We start from the raw sequence: 13,948 nt of genomic DNA, 5'->3' as shown, positions 1-13,948 counted from the left end.
ATTGATTTAGGGTGAAGTAAACAAAACCTAGAGAACAATTTGTTTGATAACATCATAAAAATAAACAATTATAAAAGTCTTAAAGAATGCTGGTCAATGCAATGACAAACCAAAACTTCACAGGACCCATGAAGAAGCATCCCATATACCTGCTAAAAGGAAGTAATGGACACAGTAAAGAATGATTCACATATTTTGAATGTGATTAATTTGTTGTTTGAGTCTATAAATTTGCTACAAGGGTTTTTTTTTTTTTTTTTTTATTCCCCTACAGGGCTGGAGGTGAGAGTGGATGGAGAGGATAAAATAGATTTTTGTTCATAAAAAATATAATTAAACATTATAATGAATTTCTTTTGAGAAATAAGACCACTGAAGTTTCAAGTGGTTCAATCAGTCAACAAACACTTTATGAAGTATCTACATTAGGTTCAATATATACACATTTAAGTCTTGAATTCAAATCTGCCCTGGGACACTAATATTTAACTTCAATTTGACTCTCTTTCCTCAATTGTAAAATGGGAATAATAAAAGCACCTATCTCATAGGATTTTTGTCTGTATTAAATAAAATACTTTAAAAAAGTAATTACCACAGCATTTGGCACATGTTAGGTGCCAATCCATACAAGTAACCCTTTCTATGCGATATGAATAAAAGTCTTGAGAGAAAAAACTAGCAACTACAGATCTGGAGAGATCAAGAAAGGCTTCACATAAGGTGCACTTGAATTATAAGAAAATTAAGGGATTCAAGAAACAAATGTGAGAGAGCATTCTATTTATGAGTGATAGCCAATACAAAGGCACAATAATGAGAGTAGTGTGATGTGTGAAAATCAGAGAGACTTGTATGGTTCAAATGTAGCATTTATGGAGAGGAATGATATGTAAAAAGAGATCACAAAGGGTAAAGGTTTTTACTGTCCCCCAAAAAAGTTTGTGTTTGATCCCAGAAGTAACAGGGAGCCACCCGTAGTATATTAAATAGAGACATGACAAGGTCGGACCAGTGTTTTAGAAAAATCATTGTTGAGCTGTACAGAAAATGAATTAGACTAGATGGAAACTTGAGGCACTAGGAGGGTAGTGCAGTTGTTCAGGCAAGAGATGACTAGAGGTTGCCCTAAAGTGGTGGCAATGTGAGTGTAAAGAAGAACATGGAAGATGCTGTGGAGACAGAGATCATAAGATCTTGAGAATGATAAGTAGCTATCTGGGAGAATAAAGATAATATACTTTGAAGCTTAAATAAAAGAACTTTAAAAGGGAAATGAAATCCAAATAATCCCATCAATTACAGATAAGGCTATTAAATTACTCTTAACATAGGATCTTAATTTCACAACATAATTTAATACACCCAGAAACTTCTTTCTGATGTACCAATTATGTGTAAAGGCTTATAAATCAAAACTAATCATGAATTTAAGAAACAGAAGACCTGAAAATTTAATATAACACAAACACAAAAATCACATTAAACTAAAAACACACCACAGATTTATTAACCTACATTTTCATAAAATTCTCTTAAGATAAAAACAAAATTACTAAGTTAAAAGATAGGCACACACCTTAGTCTTTATTGCTAAGATGCATTTGTTGACTCACATTTAGAATTCCCTTGCATAAACATTTTTAAACATTACCATAACAAAATTTAGCTATTCACATATCCAAAACAATAAAGTTAAATCTTCCCAGTTTGCTAGACATCAAGAAATAGCTGTTTCTCTATAAAGTACTACTTTAATTAATTTTGCTTAATTAATTTAATCATGCCTTTCTGAAATACAATGTGGAATTATATCTTCTAATGATCTATTAGGAATAGTGTAAAACTAAACTTCTCTATACCTACAGTTTAATTCTACATTAAAAGCAAATTTATCAGGTCAGTCCTTTTGAATCTGTAAGAAACTCAATATCAGAATTATTATGTATATTTCATAGTTTCTACTATATATGAAGACTTTTTGGTCTTACATCTTTTGAAGCACCTGGGCCATCACAACCCCATTCGTTAAATCTTCCACAGTCTGGCATGGTGCTTCCACATTAAATGTCTGGATCTGCAAATAAGAAACGAAATAATTTTATTGTTTGCCAATCAAATAATATTGATTAAAAGTAACTCTTTATTATATTAAAATTAGTTTTCAAAGGTATATACCATATGCTTTATAGCTAAAGCCCTAATTTCAGATCATGTCAACAATAACCAAAAATGTTTCTTTTAAGTTTGAAAAGAAACACTATAAATTTAACACAACAAAAAAATTAGCACTATACAAAATAAAATACCCCCCTAAAGTCAGTTTTATAGTCAGACAATATTGGCTAATGCTCTGACTGATAAATCAGAGATTTCAATCAAGGCACATACATTATTCCTTGTCTAAGTAAAAAAAGAAAAAAAAAAGTTTAAAATTCAAAGTAAGGACCAGAAGTCCAGATATCAAACTATTTCATAAACTAGTAATAAAAAAATTTTTTTGGGTACAATTTGATTTAAAAAGGAAAAAAAATTCACCAGTAGAAGAAATTAATTATTCAAGACTCAGAAACAACTGAATATAAGCAGCAATGTTAAATAATCACTATGCCAACTAGTGGTGTAAAGACTATTCAACTAACATGCTAAGAAACACAATGTGGCAGAAAAAAACATCTATTAGACCATGCTACAATAAATTCTAAATAAATATCTGACATACCTGTAAAGATCATTTCATAAACCAAGAGAAATGATAGACTTCACAAGTATAGATACAGGATGAGTCCTTGACCAAATAAAGCTTAAAGATAATATTTTAAATGGACAATTACTGCATAAAATTAAAAGTTGTCAGGATTAAACAGCAATAGTCAATTGGGCAAAAACATCTCTCCATCAGATTTCTCTGATCTAGCCTTAACTATTTACTTAGCTATGTGACCCAGGGCAAGTCACTTGTGGCAGCTTCACTTTCTTTATTTATCCATAAAATAGGAATATTAATAGCGCTTACTTACCTCCCAGGGTTGATATGAAAATCAAGTTAGATGATATTTGCAAAAGTTAGCAAACTTTAAAGTGCCATGTAACTGTTAATTACTATTATTGTTACTATTTCTAAGACATATAGGAAAAGAACAAGAGCCATTTTTGAATTCATAAATTGTCAAAGAATAGAGACAGTTCTCAAGGGAAGAAATCCAGTCTTAACTATAACTAGTCTAACCTATAAAAAATGCTCCAGATGACTAATGATAAGAGGAATGCAAATCAAAATAATTCAAAACAATATGAGGTTGCATTTCATGGCCATTGGAAAGGCAAAGATAACAAAAAAGGAAAACAATTACAATTCCTGGACTGACAGGAAACATGCTACCTTTCTCATCAGAGGTGATTACCTCTTTGTTTGACTATACTTATCTGTTACAGCTTTCCCATTCCTCACACCTCACTCACTTGCAATAAAATAGATATTAAAGAAATCAATTTTGAAAAATAATTTTAAAACACACACATTTTATAGACAATTTTCTTTTTGTGTTATGTGTCTGCTGCTGTTTCCTAAATTTTTTTGGGAAAATAAAATGTAAACTAGAACTAATACCAATATGTCTATGTTTCACCCATCTTCCCATCAGCTAAGGCAGCGCGACCTTGGAACTTGTGATCACAGCAAAAATAGTTTGCAGAAAGAAGGGACCTAGGAGGAGCCATGAACAGCAGAGCTGGAAATTCTCCTGCCATAGTAACTTAAAGGTACTTTATGGCTCTGGAATGGAGCTAGGATAATGCTCAATATACAGATAATGGAGAAGATAATCTACTAGTTGCAGTCTTAGTTCTGGTCTGTGTCTAAAAGCAGTGTTAACTCTGGTCATATCATTTCAATTTTCTGGGCTTCATTTTCCTTTCCTGAAAAATGAGGGGTTTTACTCAACAATTTATAAGATAGATAATATGTGCACTATGTAATAATATTTCTATTTTACAGATGAGGAAACTGAGATAGAGGAAAATGGTTCTCCACACAGCTAGTGTCCAAGATTTAATTTTGAGGGATTTAAATAGGGGAATTGATCTCTAAATTCAGTCCTAACCTTAAAGGGTAAATGCACAAACAAAAGGAAGCATTATCAGAATAGGTATTCTGAGATTTCATAGAAAAATCAAATATAGACAGTATCAACAATTTACAGGAAGATCATTTCTGGCCAGAGAGATCAGGGCCAGTTAGAGGGTACCATGGATAGAGTGCTGGGGCTGGAGTCAGAAAAACACAAGTTCAAATGCCACCTAAGACAATGATTAGCTGTGTGACCTTAGGCAAATCACTTTCTCCTAGGGTAGTTGTTGTTGCTAGGGTCTCCTAGCACTTAGCACATAGCAAGAATGCTATATATAAATGTTAGCTATTCTCCTCCTTCCTACTCATCTCTACCAGAACTTGAGCTGGATCTGGAAGGTTCTATAATATTTTACAAGCAAAATGAGGGAATGGAGTCGATGGAAGCTCTCAAGCATCCAGACAAGAAAGTCTGGGGAGCTCAAGGGCCAATAGTCCTATTGTGCTAAAACAATTTGTGGGTTAGGGAGATATGGCTGGGAAAGAAAGGCTAAAGCCAAAATATGCAGGATCAATAGATTTAAAAGCTGGAAGGTAATTCAGAAAATCCAATCCCCTCCCCTTACAGATTGGAAAACACTAAAGTCAAGAGATTAAATGGCTTGTTCAAGGTCCCCTGACTCCAAATTCACTTTTTCTTGATTGTCAGGTTAAGGAATCTACATTCATTCAGTAATAATGGAGTAACAAGATCTATTGATAATTATTGAGGTATCAGAAACATGAAAGTAAGCTGGACACAAGGGATGGGGGTAGGAGAGAAACTACCAGAATCTGAAGACCTTTTGAATTAGTGCTTTTTACATTATATTTGTTAACAGTAATGAAGATTAGACCAGTCCTGGTTGTAGGAACAAATGATCAAATTAAGAAATGGATGGAGAGATATTGCAGTGATACAATTTAAAATTTATCAGAATTACATCTGATAAGCTGAGAGGGATGCAAGAGAGAGGGAAATCAAACGTAACTCCAAGTTTGTGGCTGTAACTAGAACAGTTACTTTACCAAGAATATTAGATAAATGCAGTCTTACTATTATCTATTGCAAATCTACCAGTCACCTGGAACAAAACACAAATGCTTCAAATCTTAATTAACAGAAGAAACACTCATGATGATATCTGGTTCTCATCTTATTAATTCCACTCATTCATTGCCTTGCCTTCTTGAGTTTAAAGGTAATACCCAAATAAATGGACAAGTTCAGCAGGATATGCTTGAAAATGTCAACTCTTCCTCTCCATCCTCTGAGTCAAAAACACATCCCTGTTTTACAATTTGCCCTGACAATCCAGACTAGTTTGCTTGAGCTACTACTCTTGAACTTTAACATTCAAATCCCAAAATTTAGAAACACCTTAAAAAAAGTATTAACGGCAATAAGAGTTTGGACTATCAAAGGACCATAGCAAAAGTTGAAAGAGATTATAAAAGACTATTTTTTGAAACTCAGTGTGTACTTAATTATTTTAGTCTGGATTCAAGTTCTGTGTCTGAGGCATACTAGCTCTGAAAACATAGGTAAGCAGTCACTTATCCTCCAAGAATTCCCCAAACAGCTGGAATAATATTTCTAGACTTGGGGAGGAGGGAGAAAGAGGGCCAAGAGGAGGGAATTCCCATACCCCAAATGAATTTTACAGTATCCTTAAAGATATCACAGGATTGTCAAGTATTTTTTTGTATGAAAGTACCCATTCACTTTTATTACTTATGAACATTGTGTCTTTATGTTATTCATGTTCTCTAAAGAAAAATTACTTCCTAATTCATTAAAAACCACAAGAAAGTTGAATTATTTTTTAGGCACTGGAAAAAGACTCAAAAATTACCTGCCAGTGAGAATGGAATTAGGGATGTTTTGTGATGGTAAATAGTAACCCATAAACCAAACTACTTATTTCCACTAGAAAAGATTAATGTAAAAATAACGATTATTATATTATATTATACCAGTACATTAAAAGTAAAAATATTTTTTAAAGATACAGAACGTGAGGATCTTTAAATATGGTGAAAAGAGGACTGAATTTTAAACAAGACCTCAGTTCCAATCTTTGCTTTAACTTGAGCAAATTACTTATCCTCTCTTAACCTGAAGCTTTCTGGATTGCAATAACGGAATTGGAATAAAATCTCTCACTCCTAACACTGTGATTATGCTTCTCACAAATACAAAACCCAATGATTAACTAGTAGGATGATTTTTTTTTTTTTTTTTTTTTACTAAAGGTAAGCATTAACTAGAAAAACTGGATGGATCTTTTATCCCACCAATTATTTTAAAATGTCAATGTTTTTCTTTTTAATAAATAAAAGAGAATACAAGGCAATTTCAAAAGAAATATCAAGCCTTTGATGAAAGATCATTTTGAAATGTTGCTTAATTTTATAAAAGACATCTAGGTGGCAAAGGACAGACCATTGGGCTTAGAATCAGGAAAACTCACTCCTGAATCCAAACCTGGTCTCAAACACTTAATAGCAGTGTGACCTTTGGCAAGTCACTTAACCCAATTTGCTTCAGTTTGCCCATCTGTGAAATGAGTTGGAGAAGGAAATGGCAAATGTCTCCAGTATCTCTGCCAAGAAAATCACAAATGGAATCATGATGATCTGGACATAATTGAAATGAATTAACAACTAGTCGTATAAAGAGATGATAAGACTGATTGTTGACCCTTCCTCTCAAATTTTTCATTTATAATCTACCTATATTTTTCATAGTCCTCACTGTAGAAATTTTTGCTTTGCTCTGCAATGACCATCATAAAAGACTATTTTTCAATCTTATTTTCCCTTACTTCTCTACTTGCCCAGAAAATGGACTATTTTGACCTTTTTAAATCTTTTTATTCATTCTAGAATACTTCTTAGTGACATGCCAAATTATTTGAAGAATTTTCGATATTCTAAATACTAATAAATTTTCTCCTCTAAAATATTAAATATAAAATAATTATCAAAATGTGTATAATGTAAAACCTTTTAAAAATCATTAATTATGGGACTGTAACATGCCAGGCATTGTGCTAAAGAGAATAGACGTAAAGATAACAGCCAACAATTCCTCCTCCTCAGCTTATATTCTATTAGGAAGCCCAAATAAACACATGTAAGTGCACATAGGTTTTGTGTATAACCTAATTATAAAGCGGTTTTTGAGAAGTGTGTATGCGTGTGTGTGTGTGTGTGTGTGTGTGTGTGTGTGTGTGTGTGAAAAGTGTTCATGTAAGAGGTATAGCCTGTGCTAAATCTTCTAAGAGAAGGTGATGAAGAAGGAATCCATTTAGGCATGGACAACAAAAGGATGGGTAAAGGTATACAAATTGGGAGGTTAGGTGTTATATGTGAAGAAGTGAAAGTCGGACAGAATAAGCAGGCAGCAGAGTATATGAAGGGAAGTAAAAATGTGTAAGAAAGACTATGGCACAGGTTTTAAAGAATTTTAAATGACAATCAAAGGATTCTGTTTAATCTCTGAAGTAAGAGAGTTTATAAAGAGAGGAGGAAGGAAGAAATATGGTTGCAATTTAGTGATCACTAAAGTGATTTTCCTATGTAAAATAGGGATAAAAGAGGTGACTTGAAGCAGGGAAAACAATTAGGAGACTAATGAAACAGTCCAGGCAAGAAATGATGGTTGTGTGGAGAACAGAAGCACCCATCTTTAGTAAAATAAGTTTTAATTCAATTTTATATCAAAAATTTCCCTGACAATTCCTTTATTTTTAGGATCTCAAAACCTAGAGCTCCTGAATCAATATTTACTTTTATCACATCTTTTAAGCCTTATGTGTCTTTAGATACATCAATTTGAGAAATATTGTTCTAGACCATTCTATTTGCTTTGTACTTTTCAGCCTATTCTTTTACTGTTAGAAAAATACCAAACTGGTATTGTCTAGGGGTACTTTTCTTGGTACCCTGCATTTCCTTCACTATATTTTACTATGGTTTTCACATTTGTATTAAATTATATCTAGGAGGATTATCTTCAAATTTACTTCTAAATTTTATTCTGATTTGTTTCAATTAAGACTATCACTATTCAACTGAGCTTTGTATCTGCATCCCCATTTTTCTACCAAAGGAAGGGCAATTTGTCCAGTTTCTGAAGCAAATAATCTCAGATCCTCTCCTCTTTGTATCCAAACTACTGACAAATATCTACTTCTACATAACACTCAAATGTATCCATTACTCTCATATACCTAACCTTATCAAACCTTAAATCTTATTCCTTCTTATACCAGTATCCTATCTCCTGTTCCTAGCCTCAAAACAGACTTTTAAAACCCAGATTCTCACCTGTTTTTAATGTCATACTTTTAGAATTGCCAATTGTAGAAAATATAGCGGAACCACTGTACACTTGTAGTGTTCAATCAGCAAGCATTTATTATCCACCCATATGCTAGGCACTGTGCTAGGCTCCTTGGGAAACAAATACAACAAAGAGACAGTTCCTCTTACATTCTAACCCAGAAATCGTGAACTTGTTTTAAAATATTTTGATAACTGTATTTCAATATAATTGGTTTCTTTTGTAATCTTATGCATTTTAAAACATTATTCTGATAAAGGATTCATAAGGACTGCCAAAGGAGTACAGGACACATGTTCACAAATAAATACATAGTGATGGGAGGGGTTGGGGCACTAACAATTAAGAAAAGCAGAAAAGTCCTTTTGATGTTACTTAGAACTAAATCTAGGGTTTCCAAGAAGCATAAGTGAGAATGTAGTACATGGATTGCAGGGAGAGGGATGGGCATCCTGTGCAAGGAAAGAAACAAGAATTTATTAAATTATATGTCAGACACTTTCCTAAAAGCTTTACAAGTTTTATGTCTTCTGGTACTCTGTGAGATAAGTGCTAATATTGGCTCCATTTCACAAAGGAGGAAACAGATAAAGAGAGATTAAGTGATTTGCTCATAGACACAATATATAATACAGGATTTGAACTCAGGTTTTCCTAATTTTAGATCCAGAATCTATCCAGTGAACAACTACTATGTAAATGAGAAATGCTAAGTCATATATGAAGAAGAGTACAGTTTAGCTAGAACATATCAGGTATGAAGGGGATTATTAAATCTGGAAAGTTAGACTAGAGCTAGATTAATGGAAACTTTAAATGAAAAGAAGCCTATTCTAAAACAGTTATAAAAAACAATGTTTGTTATAAAAGCAATGAAGAACTACTGAAGCTTCTTGAGCAGAAGAATGTTAGAGTCAGATCTGTGCTTTAAGATAATTTTGGCAGGATGGATTTGAGAGGATAAAGACTATATTATATATAGAGTCAGGAGAATCAACAGTCTAGGAAAAAGTTGACTAATTGTACTAAAGTATACAATAGTGTGAGTACAGAAAAGCAAAATATGTTGAAGAATTGAGGATTAGTGGAAAATAAGGAGAGAATAAAGAGTAGAGGATAACTCCTCAGTTGCAAATTAAGGTGACTGGAATGGCAGTACTTTCAGTAGAAAAAAAGAAGGAAGAAGGTCTAAAGGCAGAGATACTGAATTTTGTTTTAGGCATATTTATTTTGAAATCATGGAGGCACCTAGATGGAGATATACTACAGGCAGTTAGTTGTTGATGGAACTCCAAAGACACAAGTTTTGCATATCTACACTTCCATAACTGCAAAGTGTAAAGGAGAAGGGAGTTAAGCAGATAATGCAGAGAAATCAAGAATAAAGAAGGAGAAAAAGCTATGAGATTTAATAATTAAGAGACTGTGAGCAGTTTTTATTATAAGGAAGAACTCTCTTTAAAAAGAAGGATGGAATACAAAATGTCAAAACAAAAAGAAAAAATTCATGACTATGGAGAATGTAGTTTCAGTTCACTGATGGGGACGAGACTCACAGGAGCAAGTAAGTGAGAAAAAGGAGGTAATGAAGATAGACAGCGAAAGAGTAAGAAAGGTGGTATTAAGATTTAAGGTTGGGTGTGATCTAAGTATGATTGAAAGCAACAAAGGTACAGTCAGTGGAAAAGAATGGACTGCAAATTGAGAAGAAATAACTGAGGGGCAAGTTGCTGACATGAATTCTGTGTAGAACTAGAAAGGAGAGAGAGATCCTAATTGATGACTTAAGTTTTTTTCAGTGAAGAATGAAGCAAGGTCCTTTACTGGGAAAGCCTAAGGTCAAAGAAGAGAAGCATGACAGTGTAGGCTGCTTGAGAATAAAAGGTATAGAAAAATAATACCTGGAAAAAGAGCAGTTAGAATACTGTTCATAGTAGAATAAAAGTACTGGTGGTCAACAATGAGGGCCCAGTTGAGAATGCTAACAAATGTGTGGTTAAAACCAATTGAACCTTTCTTCCAGTGGCATTAGGAGCAGCAGGCATATATGATGGGCACAGGGTATGTAGTTAAACCTAAAAATCTAACTTCCAATCTGAACCCCTATCACATTACATCAAGCTTTTATTGCTGGTAACTGTCTCCCCATTTCTCCACAACCCCCCCTCATTTAGTTCATAAAGGACTGGAATATATGAATCATGAGGTTATTTTGTATGAAAATCTTCCTTATGTATTATGAACTACTACAGTTTCTCTATTTGTTAGAGTACAATGTAGCAATGTACTGCCTTTTCACAAGCAAGTATTTTTAAGTTCCCATTGGGCACACTGTACTGGTCTATGTTCTTAAGGAGAATTTAAGAACAAAGAAGCATAAATCAAGTTAAAGTTATTCTATTCTCCTGATTACTCCATTCCACACTTGCCTTTATCTCTTCCTTTCTGCTCCTAAATGCATGCTGTTTCAAATGCCTTCAAGCACGCATCTTCCACAAACTCAGGACCTCTGAGCACAGAACCACGAAGTACCTCCTAGTACCGAGTCCAAAGGTCCCGAGTTTGTTTAAGATGAGATATCTAGATCTATTCCTGTGTCTTTTAAGCATAATTTCCCTTCTCACAAGATGTCCCAGAGCTCAACGGGCAAGTTCTCGTTGTTTAGTTGTTGCAGTTGTGTCCAAGACCCCATCTGAGGTTTTCTAGCAAAGATACTGGAATACTTTCCCACTTCCTTGTCCAGCCAATTTTAAGGATGAGGAAACTGAGGCAAACGGTAAGTGACTTGTCCAGAGTCACACAGCTAATAAAGCATGATGGCACATTTGAACTTGGGTCTTCCTGACAGTAGGCCCAGACCTCTATCTGCTGCACCACTTTTTTAAAGCCCCCTAGCATCTTCTTGGCATTCCAAGGTTTCAGCTGAGACAAAGACCAGGGTCACTACCACAAATCGGATCCTGGGTAGACGTCTCTTGGCTTCACTAGGAGACGCTGCTGGAGAACGCTGGGCGAGCCAACGTTAGCAGCAGGGTGAAGCCCTGGAGCCTTTCACAAGCAGCAAACAAGCTCTCTAATTAAAGAATCGTTCACGCCCGCTCATTAGCCTCCATAGAACCTGTTTTCACATCAGAGATTGGGCTACAGACGCAACTTCGGGCTCCCCTGGAGTCGCGGACGTGGTCCCTAGGCTCCCACCCCATCTCCCCGACATCCGTGGGGTGCGCTGGGGGTGGGACAGGAGAAGAGGAGGCTAGCCCCGGTGTCTTCGCGGCCCCCGCCCGCCCGGATGTGACGGTGCCACCGCCCGGGGTGCTCCCCCTTCTTTAGTTCCCCCCTCCACCTCCCGGGAATGTGAAAAGCACCAGAGAAGGAATAAGCGCCCGGCTCCCGGGGTCACGTACCCAAGTGAGAAGGCTCTCGCACAGCTCCACCCGCTCCAATGACTCCACGTTGAACATCTTCCACTCTGGGATCAAGGCGGCGGCACCACCCTCCCAGACTAGCCGGAAACCGCCGCCGCCGCTACCGCGGCCTGAGTCCAGGGAGTCCGGGCCGCTATGCCGACCTCCCTTGACCACTCCCGCAGCGGACACTTCCGCAGGCCGATGCAACCGCTTCGGGCCCGTCACCCCTCTTTCCCTACGTCCAGCTCCTGCCTGCGCGTCGGCTCTGCGCGTTCACGACCACGCCCGCAGTCCGGTGGAGTATCCCTCCTCTCCAGCCAGCTTGTGGCTGCGGCCGCTGCCGCCCCCACTGCGCACAATCACATTCCTCGCCGGCCAGTCAGTTCCAGCCGTCAACGACGTAAGCGCGCGACCCTGACACCCGGCGCCTCTTGCGTGCTAGAGGCGCACGCGCGAGGGAGGGATTGTACACTCACCTTTACCCCGCCCCCTCTCCCTTGCCTATGTTCGGGAATTGCGCTTGCGCCAGCGGTGGTGGGGAAAACCTCAGTATATAAATAAATAAAATTTGAACCAGTGACTGTTGTTGGGGGAGGGGCAGCAGAGCAAGTCTCCGGAAATAATCCCTTTCTCTCTGTCAACTGAAATTGACGTTCTGCTTTGTCAGCTGTTGAGAAAGGTACGCGCGCTCCCGCTCCGCCATCGGCTTTCCAGGAGCGCGCAACGTCGGCCACGCGCCTTTTCGGTCCCCCGCCAGGGATCCGTGGCTCCTCCCACGTACCCTATTAGGCCGGCTCCGTCACACCCCCGCTCCGGACCTCTCTCTTGCTCTCTGTTCCCTGCTCCTCCTCCTCCAGGGGGAGCTGGAGAGCTGGAGGGGAGTGGGACTGGTGAGGAGGAGTTGCGGGTTGCTGGGCATCCCGGAGGCGGTCTGGGGCATATTGGGAAGCCTTTGCATCTGCCGCATCCTTAGGGGCCTGGCTGCCTGTCGCTGTGACCGTCGCGCCTGAGCCTCTTCCGGGCCCGGGACGTCGCGGCTCAGGCCTGCGCCCCCGAAGCGCCAAGAGGGGATAACTGGAGGCTGAACCAGGTGCGCGCCCCGGGGCCAGGCCCGCAACGGACTGGCCGCCCGAGGTGCGTGATGGGGGCCCCATCCCGCGCCTCTGCCGGCCTTCCCTGGTGTAGAGCCCGGCTGGCCCCTTCCCTGGGCCATTTCATTGATTCTCTGGGGCCTCAAGGACTGGGAGGCGGTGTGGGCAGGTGGCTGCGACTCCCGGTGGTGGGTGAGTATTTAGGCCTGGCGCGTCCTCTCGGGCGCAGTCTTGAGAATTGAGGTTTCCCTCTCCCCGCTGTCAGTGGTGCTGCTAGTCTACTTTCCCACTCTTCAGGGCTTCCAGGAGGAGGAGGCAAGATGTAGTTGTCGTAAACTGTTACTGTACTTAGGCGTTAATCATCTTCCTCCTCCTCCTAATCTCTGCAGGAATCCCTTGGTGCCCATCGAGGTACCTTTGCTCTCAGTTGGCGGCTTCTCTTAATATCCGCCCCACCCCGCTTTTTTTTTTTTTTTTTTTTCTTCTTTTTTTAAGCTGAAAAGGAATTCAGATAAGTTTAGCATTCAAGGACTCTGCCTTAGATTCAAACTTGAGGCAAGCCCTCGTGAAGCCTTTTGGGGAGATTGCAAATAGCAGATACCAGTTATTCACATGTTTAAAAGAAAGACTAGTGACGTGTATTGTGAAGTGTGGGAAGGCAGAAAAGAAAAGCCACGTCTGATTCAGGGAAAGAGAAACCTTCCTCGGCTGAGGTGACCCCGAATTTGGGAGTTTATAAAAAATGATGACTGAGGAGGCTGGGAGGAAGAATGGGTTGGACCATTGAGCAAAGTGGGGTTATCTTGCCTTTTTTTATAAATGATTCTCGGCTGCTAGGAGAGAGGAAAGAAACGTTGTTGCATGTTATTTATGGTATGTTACCAAGGTCTTTGTTAGAAGGTCACAGAATTGTAATTCACTTTTTTTATGGCCACTGGATCATAGGTTAGTTTAAAAGAATGCCTCTTCCATAGCTTTACCTCGAAATGCT

The 13,948-nt window shown here is 38.2% G+C and overlaps 2 protein-coding genes across 6 annotated transcripts in view; one reads left to right on the top strand and one right to left on the bottom strand.

Moving 5' to 3' along the window:
- Positions 1 to 12,026, bottom strand: part of HOOK3 (hook microtubule tethering protein 3) — a 94,875-nt gene extending 82,849 nt beyond the window's left edge. The window contains exons 1-2 of the mRNA XM_051973572.1: positions 11,864 to 12,026; positions 1,992 to 2,077 (exon numbers count right to left, since the gene is read on the bottom strand). Coding sequence (XP_051829532.1) covers positions 1,992 to 2,077; positions 11,864 to 11,920 — 143 coding nt within the window. The 5' untranslated portion in view covers positions 11,921 to 12,026. The remainder of the gene's footprint in view (positions 1 to 1,991; positions 2,078 to 11,863) is intronic.
- Positions 12,027 to 12,865: 839 nt separating this feature from the next.
- The window catches only part of RNF170 (ring finger protein 170), a 55,865-nt gene continuing 54,782 nt past the window's right edge, over positions 12,866 to 13,948 (top strand). For 2 of the 5 annotated variants that reach the window (XM_051975618.1, XM_051975615.1), the window contains exon 1: positions 12,915 to 13,000. The gene's annotated coding sequence lies outside the window, so the exon portion shown is untranslated. Of the gene's footprint in view, positions 13,001 to 13,054; positions 13,150 to 13,948 lie in introns of those variants that run through there. The other 3 variants (XM_051975617.1, XM_051975619.1, XM_051975616.1) reach the window with 3 other exon arrangements.

The sequence above is a fragment of the Antechinus flavipes genome, chromosome 2 (assembly GCF_016432865.1).
Source record: "Antechinus flavipes isolate AdamAnt ecotype Samford, QLD, Australia chromosome 2, AdamAnt_v2, whole genome shotgun sequence".
Classification (NCBI taxonomy): domain Eukaryota; kingdom Metazoa; phylum Chordata; class Mammalia; order Dasyuromorphia; family Dasyuridae; genus Antechinus; species Antechinus flavipes.
Note: the sequence above shows the minus strand (reverse complement) of the source record. Positions and strands in the feature narration are given on the sequence as shown.